This window comes from Megascapheus bottae, chromosome 4 (assembly GCF_031878675.1).
Source record: "Megascapheus bottae isolate mThoBot1 chromosome 4, mThoBot2.hap1, whole genome shotgun sequence".
NCBI lineage: Eukaryota > Metazoa > Chordata > Mammalia > Rodentia > Geomyidae > Megascapheus > Megascapheus bottae.
This window is the reverse complement of record NC_143512.1, coordinates 37,654,714-37,676,388: the sequence shown is the minus strand read 5'-3', so window position 1 is coordinate 37,676,388 and position 21,675 is coordinate 37,654,714. Positions and strand designations below refer to the sequence as shown.

The following is a 21,675-nucleotide window of genomic DNA, read 5'->3' as shown; positions in this document are numbered from 1 at the left end:
CCCAGTCTAGCTTTGAACCAGATCCTCAGATCTCAGCCTCCTGAGTAGTTAGGATTACAGGTGTGAGCCACCGTGCCCCCGCCCTACTGGTATGGGTTTAAGGTCCTTGTCATTACTAATAATCATTCTTGAAGACCTGAGTTTGATCTCCTCCTCCTTTTTCTTCTCTTTCTCTCTTCACCCTCTTCTCTCTACAAGATCTTTTCACATGTTAGGTATCTGTTTCAGGTAGTTAGACTTCTTAGCCGGTGGTTTCCAACCCCTTGAGCACATAATTCAAGTGACCCAGATGGCAGCAAAAATTTTCTTATAGCTGCACTTTGGAAATTATGCAGCATTACTTCCACTAAATCTACTTGTCCAAAAGTGAGTCTCAGGGTAAGTTCAGATTCAAAGGCAGAAAACTAACTACACAAGTGTAGATATATCAAGAGTGTAGGTTTATGGGGTAGGAAGGAAGAGAGAGAATCAAAGACCTTTAGGTATTAGCTACCATATTGTATTGTTATTCATTTATAAGTTCATAACATAATAACCATCGATATGTTTGCTAAAACTTGTATTGATATATTTCAAACAAAAACTTCATTAATTTTATTAATAAAATATGTCAGGTATGTTAATAGTTTTGGTTGCAATGAGAGACAAGATTTCTTCAACTTAGAATACTTTAATGTGAAAATGATAATGTTGTTAAGACACCATGCTGGTAAATGGTTCTCAAATATTAGGGTATATAAATTAATATTGTTAAAAATAATTGTCAATTTTAACCTGAGAAACATAGTTACCTTAAAGTGCTTTCATTTTAATTCATAGTGAGTAATAGGCACAAGGTATTGCCTAGCTCATTAAAGGACAGATTCAGAGAAGACAAGACTTTGCCTTTCGAGATAGCCTTTAAGAACATATGAATTCTGAGACATAGTTATATACATTAATACTAAAATGACAATTCATAGCAGTGACATAAGTTTTTAAAGGAAGGGAGGAATAAACTTGGTCTGAAATTATTTAAAAGGATTTATAACAGACTTAGACTAAGCTTAAGGATGAAGGATGGTTTATATTTTGAGCGATAGGTCCAAACACATAAAAATGATGAATTTGAAGAGCGAAATTGCTTTAATATAATTGGGAAAATTCTATTTTTGAATGTGATTTCAATAATTGATTAGAAAAATCATATAATAGAACCATTTCACAGAAGTGTAATGACTTTTGATAATCTGCTAAATATGTTAAATATTTGTATATTTTAGAAAGAACAACTTTATTGGGGCTGGGAGCATGGCCTACTGGTAGCAGTGTTTACCCAGCATGTACAAAGCCCTGGGTTCAATTCCCCAGAACCACATATACAGAAAAAGCCAGAAATGGTGCTGTGGCTCAAGTGGCAAATTGCTAGCCTTGAGCAAAAAGTGCCCAAGGACAGTGCCCAGACCCTGTGTTCAAGCCCCAGCACTAGCAAAAGAAAAACAAAAAAAAAACCTTTATTTTGTCAGGCACAGCGAGCGGCTCATATCAGTAATTCTAGCTACTCAGGAGGCTGAGATCTGAGGATCAAGGTTCAAAGCCAGCCTGGCTTCTAGACTGAGATTCTTACCTCCAGTTAACCACTAGAACACTGGAAGTGTGCTGTGGTTCAAGGGGTAGGGTGATAGCCTTGAGCTGAAGAGCTCAGGGATTAGGCCCAGGCCCAGAGTCCAAGCCCCACAATCAACAACAAAAAAGAAAAGAAAAGAAAACTTTCTTGACTAAAATGAATACTGTGATTTCAGACAATATGATTAAATCAGTAAACAATTCTAGTAGTAACAGTAGGTATTGTGAGGGAGTGAATAATGTATAAGCAAACTGTCCTATTTAGGGACCCTTTCAGGAGTCATTTCCAGTTCAGTGGGTTCTATCATGCTCCTATAATAAAATGAAAGAAAAACAGAGGCAAACGAACACTGATAGTTTGAGTATATACAAAAAAGTTAGGACTGAATTTCTCCTTAACAGAAATCTCCTTAAACTCGACTTATTGGTAGGGAAATAGAGTTTATTCTTGCTATAGTACTTTTCATCAAATGTCTTCCTACAGATTTCCTATTAAGGGACTGGGAATTTTCAGCAGGACCTGCATGTTGACAAAGCCCTACCTGGAATTTAATGGAATCTGTTTTTCCTGTGCTTTTATAAAGGGGGAAAACTGACTTGCATTTTATCTCATATTTGTAGATTGCAATGAAGTCTTCTCAGGAAGCATTTTCAGTTGGATAAGTGCTGAATTAAGGTCATTTGGTTAATAATTGTCAGGGTGCTGGAGAATCCACAAGACAAGACTAGGGTTAATTAGTACCAATGAATCATATTACAATGAATATGATATTACAAAGCATTCTGAATAGTAAGACTATTTCTACGTGAAAATGTTAGAAAACACATTTCTGATTTTCTTCTTGAAGTGTAGGAAAAGAATACTTATGATAAAGTTTGCATATGCATCCTTAAAATGAAAATATGGTCTTGAACACTTGTTTGTTAAACATGTCATTTGAAATATAATGTAAAAATTAATGTTAATAAATTCTTTAATTAAAAAAATGAAAATATGGGATTTTAAAGCATAGACATATTGCTAATTTGGTTTAATAGTTCTATGATTGAAGATAGGTTTAAATATTCTTTTTACTTATCCCATTAACTTGTACTCAAAATTTAATATGTGGTAACAGTAGAATTTAATAAATATAGGAAGGCTAATTACCTGTTCAATATTATTATGATAACTATTTGAAAAATCAAGATGAGTAAATGTGCCTATCTTTAAATTTTTTATTGTTATTATAAAGGTGATATACAGAGTTATAATTGTATAAGTCAGATAAAAAGTATATATTTTTTAGACAGTGTCACCCCTTCCCTTGTTCTCTTCCAGTTTTCCCCTCCCATTCCGAGCCACAAGTTGTATAATTCATTTTCATCATGGTATCCAGTAAGTACCATTGCTGCATTTGTTCACTCTTTGTCTGTGCCTCCTGTGACACTCCTGAAGACGTATAAATGAACAAAATGAAAAAAAAGGAAAGGAAACTAAAAGAGCAAAAGAAGAAAAATCCTCATTTCCTTATCCTAAGTTCATTTTGGTACATATTATTTTGTATGGTCAGATACGCATAGCCATTGTGTCTTTCTGTTCCTTCCCCTATGAGTCTCATCCTTTGGTCTCACTGTATATGAATGCCTAGAGACCTGTGTAATTTATTATGCCCCCAAATTTAGATCTAGCTTCTGCATTTGGAAAAACAAAACACAACAAAACAAAAGCCCATGCACTGTTTTGTCTGTATGAGCCTGGTTTACCTCAGTTAATATGATTTGTTCTAGGTCCATTCATTTCCCTGTAAATGATAGAATATTATCCTTTCTGATATCTGTAAAATTCCATTGGGTATAGATACCACATTTTTTGGATAGACTCATCTATTGTGTGCTGTTTCCACAAGTTGGCTATTGTGAATAGTATAGCAATGAACACGATGTGCAAGGGTCTTTATGGGATTTTGATGTGTGATATTCTGAATAGATGTCCAGGTCTGTAAGGAAGATCTATGTTGAGCTTTTTGAGGACCCTCCATACTGCTGTCCAGAGTGGTTGTACTAGTTTACATTCCCATCAACAGTGCAGAAAGGTTCCTTTTTCCACATCCTCGCCAACATTTGTTGTTGTTTTTAATAAACAGTGTTGACTAATCTCACTGGAGTGAGATGTACTCACACAGTGGTTTTGATTTGCATTTCCTTTATAACCAGAGATGATGATCATTTCCTCATGTATTTCTTTGCCGTTCTTACCTCTTCATCTGAGAAGTCTCTCCTTAGCACTTTTTCCCATTCAGTGATTGGTTTGTTAGCTTTGAGAGGGTTTTTGGCCTTTGTCTGATATATTGCTGGTCAGGATTTTCTACCAATCTGATGGCTATCCTTCTAGTTTAATAACTGTGTCTTTCACTATGTAGAAACTTCATAGTTTGATATAATGCCATTTATCAAATTTCCCTCTCATCTGCTGTGTTCCTGGGACTCTTTTCAACAGATTTCTACCTATACCTATAAGTTCTAGTGTTTTTTCCACTCCCTCTTGCAGTAATTTCAAAGTTTCAGGTCTGACCTTTAGGTGTTTGATCCTCTGAGTTTTTATGCCTGGTCACAAACAGGAATCCACTTTAAGCTTTCTGTATATGGGTGTCCAGTTTTTCCATCACCAATTGTTAAAGAGGCTTTTATTCATTGTATATTTTTGGCTCTCATCAAAGACAAATATAAGTATATGGTTTTATTTCTTGGTCTTTTAGTCTGTTCCACTGATCTTCAGATTTATTATTGTGCTAATACCAAATACAACTTGAAGTGTGGGATTGTGATACCACCAGAATTATTTTGTTTACCTAGAATTGCTTTGACAATTTGAGGTCTGTAGTAGCTCCACATGAAATTTGGATTGTTTTCTCTATCATGGTTAAGAACTTCATTGGGATTTTGATGGGTATTGCATTAAATTTGTCTATCATTGTTGGCAGTATAGCCATTTTTTTCATATATTTTTTATTGTAATTAATAGAAGGGTTACATTGCATTCGCCAGATGGAAGGTGCATTACTTCACATACATTGATACCCTTTCTCATGTCTTGGTCCCCATTTCCCTCCCCCCACCCCACCCTCATCTTGTTTTTCCCCCTTTCCTATCCAATTTCAAATAACCAAATACACATTTATCCAATATATCAGATAACACAGTGAAATACTGTAACAATGAGATAACCAAAGGAGAGCAAAAGAGATGAGAGATAACATAGTCCATTAAGGACAACAATCACTCATTATATGCCTTTTGTTTCTATATCCTAAAGGTCCTTTCATTTAGCGTCATACTGTATGGCCTTATGTATCTAGGTTTTGCTCTATTGCAAATCTCTGCTAGAACCGTCCAAGGTTTCTACTGATTATGGCAAATAAGGGAAACCATTGAGCCTAAGTTCCTTTGAGTCTGGCTTACTTCACTTAATATGATTTTTTCTAAGTCTTTCCATTTCCTAACAAATGGGGAGATGTCTTTCTTTCTGACAGCAGCATAGAATTCCATTGTGTATGAATACCACATCTTGTTGATCCACTCATCAACTGAGGGACATCTGGGTTGGTTCCATATCTTTGCCATGGTAAATAGTGCTGCAGCGAACATTGTTGTGCTGGTGGATTTAGTATGCCCTTGTTTCTGGATGATTGGGTAAATGCCTAGTAGTGGAATTGCTGGGTCATAGGGGAGCTCTATGTTTAGTCTTTTGAGGAACTGCCATAATGCTTTCCATAGTGGTTGAACGAGTTTGCACTTCCACCAGCAGTGTAGTAGTGATCCCTCCTGGCCACATCCCCTCCAGCATATGTTGTTATTAGATTTCTTGATCCTGGCCATTCTAACTGGAGTGAGGTGGAATCTTAGAGTTGTTTTGATTTGCATTTCTTTTATGGTCAGAGATGTTGAGCATTTCTTCATATGTCTATAGGCCATTCTTATTTCTTCTTCATGGAAGACTCTCTTTAAGTCTTTGGCCCATCTTTTGATGGGATGGTTGTTACTTTGGAGATTAGTTTTGGAGTGATTCAATATTTTGAGCTGTTGATATATTTTAGATATGAGGCCTTTGTCCGTTGTTTGGTTGGTGAAGATCTTCTCCCATTCTGTAGGCTTCCTAATTAATTTACTAGCTATGCCCTTTGCCATACAAAAGCTCTGCAGTTTAATGCAGTCCCACTTATCCAGCCTTTCTCTGATTTGCTGTGATTCTTGGTCCTTATTAAGAAAGTTATGACCTGTGCCAAGGAGGCCTAGTGTGTCTCCTATTTCTTCTTGTAAAGTTTTCAGCGTGTCAGCTTTTAACTCGAGGTCTATTTGAAAATGAAGGCTCTTTGCCAAACTCATCCTACAAAGCCTGTATAACCCTAATCCCCAAACCAGACAGAGATCCATCAAAGAAAGAGAACTATAGACCCATTTCTTTGATGAATATTGATGCAAAACTCCTCAACAAAATACTGGCCAACCGTCTTCAACAAGTCATCAAAAAAAATCATACACTATGATCAAACAGGATTCATCACAGGGATGCAAAGCTGGTTCAACATACACAAATCAATTAATATAATTCAACACATCAACAGGAGCAAGGACAAAAATCACATGATTGTCTCAATAGATGCAGAAAAGGCCTTTGACAAGATCCAACACCCCTTTATGCTAAAAGCTCTGGAGAATCTAGGAATCCATGTAATATTCCTCAGTATAATAAAGGCTGAATATGACAAACCCACAGCTAACATTATACTTAATGGCAAAAAGCTAAAGCCATTCCCTCTAAAAATCAGGAATGAGACAAGGATGCCCACTCTCTCTACTCCTCTTTAACACAGTATTAGAATTCCTAGCCAGAGCAATAAGGCAAGAAGCAAGCATAAAGGGGACCCAAATAGGGAACGAGGAAGTGAAACTCTCCCTCTTTGCAGATGACATGATTCTGTATTTAAAGAACCCTGTAGACTCCACTCCCAAGCTCCTTGAGCTGATTCAAAACTTTGGCAAGATAGCAGGGTACAAAATTAACCCGCAAAAATCAACTGCCTTCCTCTATGCCAACAGTGAGAGGAACGAGGCAACAATCAGGAAAGCAACTCCTTTTGCAATAGCCTCAAAGAAAATAAAGTACCTAGGAATTAGCTTAACTAAGAATGTAAAGGACCTTTTTAAAACCCTGAAAAAGTACATTAAAGCAGAACTGAGAAAATGGAAAAACCTCCCAAGCTCCTAGATTGGAAGAATCAACATTGTGAAAATGGCAATCTTGCCAAGGGCTATCTACAAATTTAACACAATACCCATTAATATCCCAGTGTCATTCTTTAAAGAAATAGAAGAGGCAATCCAAAATTTCATATGGAATAATAAAAGACCCTGTATAGCAAAAACACTTCTTAGCAGAAAGAACAGCGCAGGAGCAATTTCAATACCAAACTTTAGACTCTATTACAGAGTTATAATAATCAAAACAGCTTGGTACTGGCACAAGAACAAGCCTGAAGACCAATGGAATAGAACTGAGGACCCAGATATTAAACCCCAGACCTATGGCCACCTAATCTTTGACAAGGGAGCCAAAAAAATAGAATGAAAAAAAGACAGCCTATTCAACAAGTGGTGCTGGCAGAACTGGTTAAGCACCTGCAGAAAACTAAAGTTGGATCCTTCTTTGTCACCCTGCACTAGAATTAACTCCAAATGGATCAAAGTATGGCCCTTTTTACAATATTGATTTTTCCTAAACATTAGCATGGACGGTCTTTCCCTTTCTTGATGTCATCTTTAATTTCTTTCTACAAATTTTTATAGACTTTGCTACAAAGATCTTTTTCTTCCCTCGTTAGGTTTATTCCTAGATATTTTATTTTATTTTCGAGACTATGCAAATGGTATTATTTTCCTGATTTCCCTCTTTGTGCATTTTTTGTTAGTCATGGGGCCTGAACTCCTGGCCTATGTGCTATCCTTGAGCTCTTCATCTCAAGGCTGCTGCCCTACCCCTGGAGGGCACCACGTTTTAATTGGAGATAAGAATCTCTATGTCTTTTGTGCCTCAGGCTGGCTTTAAACCAAGATCCTGAGATCTCAGCCTCCTGAATAGCTAGGATTACAGGCTGGAGCCACTGAGCTCACCCAGGTGTTCATAGTTAATACTCAGAAAGGCTACTGGTTTTGTGGATTAATGTTGCATCCACTCACTTTGCCAAAGTTACTGATTATGTCTAGTAGCTTGGGGTTGGGGTCTTTTGGTTACTTTTGATGTAAGATTGTGTCATCTGCATATAGTGGTAGTTTGATTTCTTCTTTCCCTTTATGAACCCCTTTTATATCTTTTTTTCTTGTCTTATTGCTCTAGCAATAGTTAGCAAAAGAAAGGAAGGGAAAAAAGGAAAATAAAATTATTGCTACTATTTTAAAAAGAATGATCTTTTAAACACAAAGGAAAGCTTCATGGAGAAGCCTTAATTAAGGTTGTAAAATAGAGATGTGATTTGTTATTTGGGATATCTGGATGTTAGGAAAAGCTGGACCTGAGTTTCTTTTCTTTATAATAGGATAATCTTGTGCAAATTCCTTACATCTCTAACCTGAGTAGCTTTTACATAGCCATATGCGGTGGTGTATGCCTGTAATCCCAGCTCCTAGGGAGACTGTGTGCCTAAAAAATATAAGACCTTACCTGAAAAACAAATTCAGGAAAAATCAAAAGACCTGGGAGTCCTGGCTCAAGTAAGTGGTAGGCCATTTGCTTAGCAAGTCCAAATCTCTACTCCAATCCCCAGTACTGCCCTTCAAAAATTAGTTTAAAGTAATTATTTTCAACTTATATTATTTTGTTCCTGTGATTTTGTTACAGGTAATATAAACACCTAAAAAAGAATAGATTTTTTTTGAAATTCTTTTTATAAATAAGAGAACTAGAGTAAATTTAACCAAATATAAAGCATGATTGGATTATAGGTTGTGTTTATTATTTTCATAGTACAATTAACAAATACTAACTACCTCTTTATGAAAGCTGCCATCTTTAAGTTCAGTTGAGCTCAATGGTTACCGAAAGTGTGATTTAAGAGAATCCTGGAGCATTTTGTTTCATTTCATTTTAACTAGGAGTAATATCTCTACTTGCAGCTGATCTTTCTTTCTTTGGGTCTTTCTTCTGGGGCTGTCTCAGTCCATTGTGGTATCTGCTGCTAACTCCTGATTAAGGAGCCCTGGATTTTGGTGAGATGTGCAGTCTTATGTTATTGATGCAGAAGTCCAGTGACTTGTGAAATTCCTCCTCATTCTGTTTCAGCTTCTTTCACTTTCTAGCCACTCCTTCACTTATTAAAGGATAAACAATACGTGACAAGCAAGAGAAACTGCTTTTCATAAAACAAGGTATAATTTCTAGCAAAATTAATAGACAATGATCTTGAGATCTTCAAGTGACAGCATTTTCTACAGTTTTACACACTATGATAGCTCAGATCTAGAGTGAGAAGTCTTTCAGCTTTCTTCTTGTGCATTAATTTCTTGTCACTAATACTATAGAATATAAGCTAACATTTATTTCCAAAGGCATTACTAATCTTTCAGATGAAAACACTGGCATATCAGCCATCACATGGATATCATTTTTAAGTCAAACAAAAATTCAAAGCGTCAGTGCTAGAGTCTGTCTGGGTTGGGAATATTTTTATGCACTGCTGTGAGAAATGCAGGTGCACTCACATCTATTTGTAAGATTTGTCTATCTTGTCATATGATTTCCGTTTAAAATTTCTACAGATGTCAATTTAAACCATTTTTGCTATTAGTAGAATAGATTAAAAATTAACTCTCATAAATCTCAGAGATATATGTTTTCTGTAGAATGACTAAAATCCAAAGTTAGCTCAAAATGGAACCTACCTTCAGTTGGAAATTGCTGTTTCAGTGCCTTGCAATCTTTTCTAGTCTGTGGTATCAACACTGCCTTTCAATTTCTTTTGCTTTAGCCCTTTGGCTTCATATTCTATTATTGTATTTCCTTGGTGAGTGCTTATGCCAGGGGCTGAGACATTAAAAGGAGGGGTCCATAGACTAATGGACTAGCTAGACAAGCTTTGCTATTGAAGCTTGAAAATTTTTAATGTGTCCATCTAGTTAGAATGGTGAAATTTTGGTGTGAATATTCTTGGTTAAGAATGTGAGCAAAGCTGGTAATTTAGCGTATAACAGGAAATTTCTACAAAAACATATATACTAAAGGCCTCAATTAGCAACTTTGTATACTTTGACACTATGAACTGTCATCTCTCCATTGTCCTGATTTTATGTGTGTAACACCACTTGACCAAATAATATCTTCTTTTAGTTACTGCCTCTTATATTCAAATTATTGTTTTTATTTTTCTTAAGCTATCAAAAAGAAAAATAAGAATAGACTCACACTTTACCTACAAAAAATATCGTCTGAGTTACCTTAAAGTTAAGGTAAATTACCTCTCCTTATATAATGTGCCTTCTGGAGTAATTAAATGCAGTCTATTTTTAAACTTTTCAAGACTGCTAAATTAAAGGTACTTAGATCTTATATTAAATACATTATTTTCTTCTTGTTTTGATTCCAATGCTTTAGATTGAATCTTAGGCCAAAATAACCTTTTGTAGAAAACAATTTTTAGTCAACCTTAATTCGTTGCTTAAAGAAAGTATATTCATTTTTTAAAGAAAGAATACTATCTGAGTAAGGAGCATTATTATTACTAGTATCATTGATACTAATTATCCTTATTCCAATCACCTAGTATTGAAATTGAAAATCACTATTTCCCCCCAAACTTGTATATTCGTTATTAAAGATCAAAGGTTGCAAGATTATAACAATAAAGACATAAAATATTGCCAGATACCAGTGGCTCATACAAAAATCTTAGCTTCTCTTTAAGCTTAATATTTTAACAACCAATTGAACATACTAAATGGTACCAATGAGCTTAATTTTTTATTGCACTTAGCTTTTCCTCTTATTTGCTTATGTTAGTTTTAACTGTGACTGTTTTCTTTTTATACCCTATATTTTATATTGTAATTAACAGAAAGGTTACATTACATTTCCAGGTGGAAGGTGCATTACTTCACATACATTGATACCATTTCTCATGTCTTGGTCCCCATTTGTAGATAGCCCTTGGCAAGGTTGCCATTTTCACGATGTTAATTCTTCCAATCTAGGAGCATGGGAGGTTTTTCCATTTCTTCAGTTCCGCTTTAATTTGCTTTTTCAGAGATTTAAAGTTTTCATCAAAAAAGTCCTTTACATTCTTAGTTAAGCTAATTCCTAGGTACTTTATTTTCTTTGAGGCTATTGCAAAAGGAGTTGCTTTCCTGATTGTTGCCTCGTTCCTCTCACTGTTGGCATAGAGGAAGGCAGTTGATTTTTGCGGATTAATTTTGTACCCTGCTATCTTGCCAAAGTTTTGAATCAGCTCAAGGAGCTTGGGAGTGGAGTCTACAGGGTTCTTTAAATACAGAATCATGTCATCTGCAAAGAGGGAGAGTTTCACTTCCTCATTCCCTATTTGGGTCCCCTTTATGCTTGCTTCTTGCCTTATTGCTCTGGCTAGGAATTCTAATACTGTGTTAAAGAGGAGTAGAGAGAGTGGGCATCCTTGTCTCATTCCTGATTTTTAGAGGGAATGGCTTTAGCTTTTTGCCATTAAGTATAATGTTAGCTGTGGGTTTGTCATATTCAGCCTTTATTATAATATTCCATGGATTCCTAGATTCTCCAGAGCTTTTAGCATAAAGGGGTGTTGGATCTTGTCAAAGGCCTTTTCTGCATCTATTGAGACAATCATGTGATTTTTGTCCTTGCTCCTGTTGATGTGTTGAATTATATTAATTGATTTGTGTATGTTGAACCAGCTTTGCATCCCTGTGATGAATCCTGTTTGATCATAGTGTATGATTTTTTTTGATGACTTGTTGAAGACGGTTGGCCAGTATTTTGTTGAGGAGTTTTGCATCAATATTCATCAAAGAAATGGGTCTATAGTTCTCTTTCTTTGATGGATCTCTGTCTGGTTTTGGGATGAGGGTTACAAAGAGCCTTCATTTTCAGTTTTGTTGAAGAGCTTGAGGAGAATTGATGTGAGCTCTGCTTTGAAGACCTTATAGAATTCAGCTGTGAATCCATCTGGCCCTGGGCTTTTCTTGGATGGAAGGTGTCTTATTGCCATTTCTATTTCAGTGCTTGAAATAGGTCTGGTTAGTTGGATTAGGTCTTCTTGGTTCAGTGTGTGTATGTTAATATTGGCTAGAAATTCATCCATTTCTTCTAGATTCTCAAATTTATTGGCATAAAGGTTTGAAAAACATTTCCTCATGATGCTCTGGATCTTGGTAATTTCTGTCGTCATATTACCATTCTCATGTGTGATTTTGTTTATTTGGGTGTGCTCCCCCTTTTCAGTAAGATTTGCTAAGGGTCTGTCAATTTTGTTAATTTTTTCAAAGAACCAACTCCTTGTTTTGTTGATTCTTTCTATAGTTTTTTTGGACTCCAATTCATTTAGTTCTGCTTTGATTTTAATAATTTACTTCGTTCTACTGGGATTAGGGTTGGTTTGTTGCTCTTTTTCCAAGAGCTTAAGGTGAGACATTAAATTGTTGGTTTGTAATTTTTCCAATTTGTTAATGTAAGCACTCAGAGCTATAAAATTTCCTCTGAGTACGGCCTTTGCTGTGTCCCAAAAGAGCTGGTATTTTATGTGCTCCTTTTTGTTAAATTTCATAAACTGTTGAATTTCTGGTCTGATCTCCTCAATGACCCACTGGTTATTCAACAATGTATTGTTCAATCTCCATGAGTTACAGGGTTTTCATTGGTAGAGATTGGTGTTCAGTTCCAATTTGATGCCCTTGTGGTCTGAGAGAATGCAGGGAATAATTTCAGTATTTCTGAACCTGCACAGGTTTGCTTTATGGCCTAAAATGTGGTCTATTTTGGAAAATGTTCCATGTGCTGCTGAAAACAATGTGTATTGTGATGTTCCTCGGTGAAATAATCTGCAGATGTCTGTTAGATCTATTTTGGTCTATACAGTTGTTCAATTCAGATGTTTCTCTGATAAGTTTTTTCCTGGTTGATCTATCCATAGGTCTATCCATACATTATCTTCAATCCTGGAGATTCTTTCTTCTGCATTCTCTAACCTGCTATCAATACTTTCTACTTTATTCTTCATCTCCCTTCTTCCAATTGCTCATTTTTGATGCCTTGTATCTGTTGTTTTAGATCATGTATGGACTTTTTTAACTCCTTGATTTCCATTTGAGTGGTTAGCTCAGCAGCTTTAGTCTCATTGGACATTTGTTGGAGTTCCGTTAGCTTTTTGCTTGTGGATTCTATGAATTTGTCCATTTTTCTTTGTAAATCCTTTATTATGGCCTCCTTTATGGCTTCCTCACATTCATATATAATCTTCTTTATGGTTTCATCTCGTTTAGATATGGCTTCCTCATGTATCTCTTTCTGTATGTTTTCTAACTTTTCATTAACCATGTTTATGAATTGCATTTGTATAGCATTTAGAGGACTTTCCTCTAGTTTTTCCACTGACTCTCTGACTGCACCATTGCCTATTTATATTGGGTGGGAGATGCTATTCCTTGATTTGCCATTTTTCTTGAGTTTCTTATTCTGCCCATTGCAAGATTAATACTGCACAAGATTATAATTTTTAAGATATAACCAACCTTGAGCTCTTTAGCTGGCTAGACAATAGATGTTCACAATTTTAGATTGGTATTATCACTCTCTCTCTCTTTTTGTGTACTTACAGACAAATCTAATACCACCACAAGTCACTATATTATGACCAAAAAAAAAAAAAAACCCTCAATCCAATCTCTATTGTATTTAAATCCCTCTGGACCTAATTGAACACCTAGATATACAGTATTTCTCAACAACCATCAACTGTAGATCCATGCATTATAAAAGTGATGAAGAAAAGGGATAGCATAAGGATAACTAACCTAAGGTGACAGAAAGGTAAAATAATTGAGTACAAAATTTAGAAAAAAATAAGATAAAACTTATGAAAATAATAAGAGTAATAAGAAGAGTATATAAAGAAAAGAGGAAGGTATATGTAGGAGAGTTCAATGATAAAAATTTAAAAAAAATAAAAACAAACAAGCAAAAAAAAGAAAAAAGGTGGGGGGATCCCATGCAATTGTGAGTTCTTAGACATGAAATAGTAGGGATAAGAACCAACAGATTAAGAACCAGCTGACTGTATCAATAAAAATATCATTTGTATCCAGTGTGTACCCAGTGGTGTCCCAAGTTTCTAGGAATGACTACGATGACAGAAGTAAAGTGGGGGTGGGGTTTCAGAAAGGAAATAGTCGTAACATTAAAAAAAAGGAAGTTGGAGGTAAAATGTCAAAAAAATAAGAACACATAAAAATGCAAATGAAAAAAGGTAGAAAAAAAGGGGTATTCTTCAGGTTTTTTTTGGGGGGGGGAACAGGATAGGAAACTTGTGTCTCCTCTAAATTCAGGATCCAAACACTTCAAAAACTCTTTTTCTCTTGCGATTTGGCTTTGTGGTTTTTCTGATCCAGTTTGCTTGATTGGGTAGGAAAAAAAAAATCCCATGGCGTCAAGAGTGGCTTTGTTTACCAGAAGTGCTTCTGCTAGCACCGGGGGTGGACTTCTGGCTAAGCTGCCTCTGGGAAAACCTTTGCCCTTTTGAATGATGGAGCTGCCAGCACCACTTCTCAGGCTCTGGTTGGTTTGGCGAGTCTTTGCCAGAAGTCAAGATGGCACTGCTGTTGTGGGGGAGGGGATTCCTTCCCAATGCCATTCTCGGAGTAGAAGTGGAAACTTCTCCAATGTAGCTACTCACAAATCGCTGGATTTTCTGGTTCCGTGAAGCTGGTAGGTCTGGGCCACGGTGGGCGTGAAGGCTCTGGACTGGAGCAGGCTCTGTGTGGCTCTGTCTGGAGCCGGCAGGTCTGCACTGCTGAGAAGCGCTGTCTGCTCACGTTCCAGAGGGAGGCTTTGTCTCCACAGTGGCTCAGAGCAGCTGGCACCGCTCCATGCTGTCTTCTTGTGCCAGTGTTCTGCCTTTTTCCTCTCTGACTGAGATCTCTGTGGTGCTAAAGCTTACTTAGGATGGAACTTTCCCTACGATGCTAGAACTGGTATCTTGGTGAGAGCTCAGAAAGACTCACATTGAACCGCCACCATCTTCCACTGATCTCCCTTTACTGTGACCATCTTCCACTGATCTCCCTTTACTGTGACTTTTAAAGATACAATTGTTGTTTTTAATGCATCTCAACTTGATTTAACCTAGAGACAAAGGTGTTAACTCATAGGACTAATACCACTTTTCACAGTACTCAGAGTTAAGAAACAGCTGAAGCTAGCTTATACAGACAAGATGGCTTTGCAAGTGTTGAACTGATAGTTTTACTATAAGTGACCCCCAATAAGTAAGTCTCCCCCAAATGTAGAAGCCTTTGTCCATTTCACTCACAACATACATACTTGTTGGCAACATTGAAGTAAAATGAAAAATGAACTACTGAGAGCAATACAAAAAATGGACTTTATCTTTTTCAGTGCTGGAGATTGACTCCAGAATCTTATTGAACAATAGGAAAGAGTTGTACACTGAATGACATCCCTAACTATGTATCTCATATTGAATTTAAATTAGATTATCCAGGGATTTAACATGACCATGGTCCCCAAATTAGACAAAATTATATGAATTTGTAAATCTTTTTCTCACCAAAAGGAGAAAGAGAACTATCAGTGATTCAAATTACAACCTTACCAAGATATATTTTCTAGGATTACTCAGTGGAAGAAGCATTTGGAAATCTCAAATAGCTATTAGCTAAATCTGAGTATCTTATCTAATTGGAAGAGAAAAAACCCTTGAGCTTCACAAAAAAAAAAAAAAAGAATGGATGTCATTTGTCTCCCCACACTATTTTTTTTTCCTGCTCCTGAGGTTTGTGCTAAAGGTTAGCACTCTACCACTTGAACCACAGCTCCACTTTTGGCTTTTTTGGTGATTAATTGGAGATAAGAATCTCACAGACTTTACCTGTCTTAGCTGGCTTTGAACTGTCATCTTCAGATCTCAGCCTCCTGAGTAGCTAAACTATAGGAGTGTTCTGGCTACCTCTTGGTAGCATGATCAATTTCAAAATACATTTGATTAGATGAAAACTATATTTGATCAACATATTAATTATAAATATTTAAGTATCAGATAATTATATTAAAGATATAGCTTATTTAAGGGATCCTGCTGTAATCGTTAATTGATAATTATCATTCATTTTGTATGCTTTATGTTTTAATTAAAATATATTTAAATGTATACTTAAGTATTTCTGCATTTTTTTTTTGCCAGTCCTTGCATATGAACTGAGGACATGGGCACTGTCCTTGGATTTTTTCAAGGCTATCACTCTACTACTTTAGCCACAGAGCCATTTCTAGCTTTTTCTGTGTATGTGGTACCAAGAAATGGAACCCAGGGCTTCATGCATGATAGGTGAGTGCTCTACCAGTAGGCCATGCTCCTGGCCTCATGTTCTTTTTTTTTGTCGACAAAAAGACATTTATAAACACTAAACCCATTAATTTATAGTGACAGAACCACATGAAATTAACAGTGACAAATCAACATTCAAATGTTTTACATTGTGTATGTTAGACTATGACTTTGTTCAGAAAATGGATATGTAGCTCTTTTAAAGTCAATAATGATAATCATAAACAAGATTATCCCATCAATACCAAGTCAGTCTTACTCTGCATATATTAATTTAGCATCCTATTACATTTAATAAATAATCACTAATCATAAATATGTTTTTACATGTGCATAGTTAAAGACCTTAACATTTGTAATCTTTTTTTAAGGGCTAAGGCAAAAAAAGATACTCATTTCAAATCTGAAAAGCAGCATAATCAGTCCTTTGAAGCCCACTGCAATCAATATCTATGCAAATGGAGTGATTATGGAATTTACATTGCTTTGTCAATCAATCACTAGTGGAGTTCCCACCTTGTACTTTCTGTATTCCTAGATGGTGCTTTTTTTTTTAAAGGGATAGTAGGTTTTCTTCCCACCTACATATATGTTATATAAAGTAATGCTATTGTTTCCATTGTCTCCCATTCCACTATGCATTCTCTGTTTATATGGTTTCATAATGTGTCAACCTCTACATGAATCTCCCTAGATAGTCATACTTGTGAAGGAGGAGTTCCTTAATTTTGATGCCTGACTCTTCACCCTCCCATGTCCCTATCTTTGGCCTTCCATCCTTAAATGAAGGAATAGACTTTTGAAACTCAGAGATGGACATTGATCATATGCTCCATACTCCATGCCTATTGGGAGAAAATTATGCAATGAATCTCTAAAGCACTCTGTCTTGTTCCTTGGTCACGTCATCCTTAATAACTATTCACACTCTGATTATTTGGTAGCTAAATTAGCAGAAGATAGAAGTAGAAAATATAGTTAAGTAGATTTGATACAGATTATAACACCTGGGCATATACAAAGTAGGGAAAGTCTAGCTTTATTGTACCTTAAGTAAACACAAATAAACAAATACTCAATTTTAGATTGCCTGTAACTACCATGTGACCCTACTATATTTTTTTGGCTAGTCCTAGAGCTTGAACTCTGGGCCCAGGCAATGTCCTTGGGTATTCTCAAGGCTAGCACTCTACTACTTGAGTCACAGCACCACTCTGTGTATGTAGTACTGAGGAATCAAACCCAGAGCTTTTTTTTTTTTTTTAAACCCAGAGCTTTGTGCATGCTAGGCAGACATTCCTACCACTAGGCCACAGTTCCAGCCCCTGAACCTACAACTTTGAGAATTATTTAAATTAACTTATGCATAGGTTCTCTGCATAAGCTCTGTGTGTGTGTGTGTGTGTGTGTGTGTGTGTGTGTGTGTGTGGCCGTGCATGCATGGGCATGCATGTGCATGTGTGTGTGTGTGTGTGTGTGTGTGTGTGTGTGTGTGTGTGTGAATATATGTAGTAAGTTAATATTCTCTGTGCTAGCCTGGACACATCTGATGGATTGCATTAAGTGCTATTTTGAAACTTTTTAACAAGTATTCTGACAATCTTGAAACTATAAAGATGAAGACAGCTTATAGCAAAGGAGGTGAAAATGCTGTGTTTAAAGTAGAAAGGTGGTAGGTGAAATTTATCTGTAGATTTATCTTGAGTTCTTACTTCAGTTATAGACAACAAGAATTCACATATAAAAGTTTCTCTGATAAACAAAGATAGGCAAATTCTTAGGCTGTAGAAGTCCTGAAGCTGTGAAGTCATTGAGGACCCAGGTCTCATAGCTCAAGACATAAATACTACCCATTCTCAAGAATACTTCATGGTAAGCTATTAAAACTTTTTCAGTCACATCTGCATTCTAGTTAGCAGAAAGAACGATGTACATAATGTAAGGGAAATGCATACTTTCTCCTATTTCAAAAGCCTTCTAAGAATTTCTCCTGACACAGTCTTGTGGCTTCAAGGAAGGATGGAAGTATCATTTTCCAGTGAAGTGTTTTTGTTCTCCCATGATATTATTATTAGGAATAAAGAAGACAATGATTGTTGAGAGGCCTATAGCTTTATGTAACATTTCTAAAATCTAAAGGCAACAGGACCAGTTCATACATTAAAAAACAGTAAATCTTACTTAATTTGTACAAGAAAGAATTTCCTCATAGTTCCAAGGACTCTAAATTGAATGAACTTTTTAAAAAATTTAATGAAACTATTGATTCATATTTAAAAGCTATTATGATATTGCTTATCAAGGAAGCTTCAGGGAGGAGATCTGATTTGTATGATACCTCCAGTATTATATGCCAAGACTAAGTATATATGCAGAAACTTGCTGAATTTTTTGGATTAATTTTGATTAATTTTTTTTACAAGAGGTTCTAGTAAATTTACAACAATCAGCACTGAGGAACAAGTGTTTCTTAAAGCAAACAGACAGACAGAACTCTTGTTTCCATATTACACTCAGCATATTCTCTTACTGGAAGGCACTTGGTAAAACAAGATTTTTCTGGACACATACAGATTCCACTTACTTCCCAACTTTTTGATATATGAAGTTTTGTGTGTTATGACATTTATTGTGAAGTAATTTACTATAAGGAAGATTTAATCACTTATCCAAAATTTCATTCTACAGAACTTTAAGATAGATACCTTCAAAGACTTATGACACATGAAATATATAGCCAAAATTTTCTGTTTTGTTTTGGTTTGGCTTTTGATGGTGGTAGTTTTTATTTTCTTGTGGTATTTGAATCTCATGTGTTTTGCTTTTTTCAGAAAATATTAGGATATTAGATGCTGAATACTTTGGATTTGTATTCACAGATCAATAAGTAAGAGATCCATAGTAAGTTTCAGTGTATGTATGTATGCCTAGGGTGTGCCTCAGTGGCTCTCTCATTGTTCTGCCTACAAATTTTTAAAGTCCTTGGACTCTACTCAGAGTACTGACATTCATGTATCCAATGCCCAAATTAAGAATATCATAAAACCTGAAGGCCTTTGCTTGATACTTTCAGTGCTCTCCAAACACTCACTGGTGAGTGACTTCAACACTTAGAATTGTTTTACCTCTTTTTTTCATATATTTTTATTGTAATTAATAGAAGGGTTACATTATATTCACCAAATAGAGGTACCTCTTTTTCTTATACTTGTGTCTTATATTTTCTTTTTCTTTTTTTTTTTGCCAGTCCTGGGCTTGAGCTCAGAATCTGAGCACTGTCCTTGGACTTTCTCAAGGCCAGAGCTCTACCATTTGAGCCTCAGCACCACTTCTGGCTTTTTTTTTTCTATGTATGTGGTACCGAGGATTCGAACCTGGATCTTGGAACATGCTAGGCAAGCACTCTACTACTAGACCAAACTCCCAGCCCTTATATTTGTTTCAACTGACCAGGTTCTGTACTGATGATGGCTGCCATTAAATGTTGGTAATTTAAAAACAAATACTTGTATTTCTTAAATACCATTGTTTTGTTAAATTAACTTTTCCACAAGTTCTGAGAAGTAATTCCAGTTGGCCTAAAGGGGAGATAGCAGTTAAACTTTCTTGTAGAAGACATATATGAACTTATATTGAACAACCATAGACTGGTCGGTAATCATTATCGCCTAAAGAGAACATCTGACTATAAATTTGTATTCATTTAAATGCATTTTTGTTTCAAAATATCTAGTATTGGTTGGTGACATACATGTTTAGAAACAATCGTAACAGCACTGAATTGATTTTGTGGTCATTTTATGATGAACTAGGTCATAAAGTACTAGTTATAATGATAACATCCAAATAATGTCAATGTTTGAATGTCAACACACATTTACACATATGATATCAATCCAGCTAGAGCCTGGCAAATCATTTTCCTTGACATCTTCTCTGTGAAACTTAGTAGTTTGTTAGTTTGGTATTTGACTAATTGGGTAAATGGACAACCATAGGAATGAAAAAGTACCCATAACTTTTATTGGATACTACTGTTTTTATTTTGCAACAAACCACAGCATAAGTTTCCTGTACTCATTCATCATTGGGTTTATATTATGTTAAGTGAAAGTGAATCACATATTCTGAATATTTTTCTTCCACACTTCAAAATGTCTTTTTTAGATATTGTCTAACTGCCAGCTAATTTACAGCTCCAAAACCTTGTTGTATCATTCAGAATATAGTGTTGGATAATTTAAAGTGAAATGAATCACTGTACAGTGAAGAATTGCTGCTAAATCTTTGAGGATGTAAGGATTCCGCATATATGTGATTGTACATTTTACTATGGATGCCTTTTCAACATTGGAGGACATATTCATGAGCTGAAATTCCAAATTTAAATATAATGGTTTGACAGGTTGGCTCCAAAGATGAAAGCTCAGCATTTTAGAGACTGCTTGTCCTGGATGACAGAGGAACAGTTAGTTTGGGAATTTCCTCTTCTCTATTCTTCCTTTGCTGTTCCCTTGTCCCTGGCTGTCACTATTTTGGGTCACCCACCTATCAGGCACCCATTCCCTATCTTTTTGGTCTCCAATTACAGAAAATAGCAGTCAGGAATTTCAATATGCAATGTTAGTAGAGCCCACTATAATGGCTCATCTTTGTCTTTGTTTAGACAAAGATTTTTTTAAGAGAAATAATTGGAGAAGGTAGAATGGATATGTAGAATGGATTTAAAATGCTATTTTTTACATTCTCACATATGCTTTTTACAAAATTCCAAGAGCCAGAAAATGAAGAATAAAATAAATGTTTTGTATATTCTTTGAAAGTAACTATAAGCAAACCAAAAATATACTGACTATTTTTCCTATTTTACTTCTTCTGACTAGAGTAGTGTTTTTAATATTATTGCACTTCATCGTTATGGATAATCAGGAGTGTGCATGAAACCTTAATTTCCAGCACAGAAGGATAATTGCTCAGTGATCATCTACCTTCTTTAAACATAACTGAATATCAACTAAGATAGAAACTAAGAAAATGAGCTATTTTTAAAAACAGCATTGAAATGGTATATGAAATTGAATATCATATGTAAAAGCTACCATGTTGGTGTTTTACCACCTTGCACCTCCCTCAGTAAGTTACAGTGGACCTATCCTACTTACATATTTAGTTGTAAAATCATAGATTGTAGTTTCCTACTTACGTTTGATCCAAACCTCTGCCCAAGAGGTTGGGAATAAGCCAGTTTGCTCAGTAACAGAGATTAATGAAATATTCTACATTTCTTAGCGACATGAACTCACTACTTTCCCCATTTGTCTGTGTTTTTTTTGTTCTTTGTTTCAAATATAAAGACAAGATCCCTTTTAGTATGATTTAGAAGGAAAAGGTTTGATAGTAGAGTTAGCATATAAAGAACAATTTGTTGAAAAGGACACTAATCTTTAACAGTAATGTCTCTGCCAATTTGGGATGAATTTTACTATGGTATTCT

General features: G+C 35.6%; 1 protein-coding gene across 5 annotated transcripts in view; it reads left to right on the top strand.

The window, feature by feature from the left end:
* The window catches only part of Atg10 (autophagy related 10), a 244,070-nt gene that overhangs the window by 102,225 nt on the left and 120,170 nt on the right, over positions 1-21,675 (top strand). For 2 of the 5 annotated variants that reach the window (XM_090331679.1, XM_090331677.1), the window contains exon 4: positions 2,927-2,983. The exons of the other annotated variants lie outside the window; for them this stretch is intronic. In XM_090331679.1, coding sequence (XP_090187805.1) covers positions 2,927-2,983 — 57 coding nt within the window. The remainder of the gene's footprint in view (positions 1-2,926; positions 2,984-21,675) is intronic. 5 annotated transcript variants of the gene reach the window in all.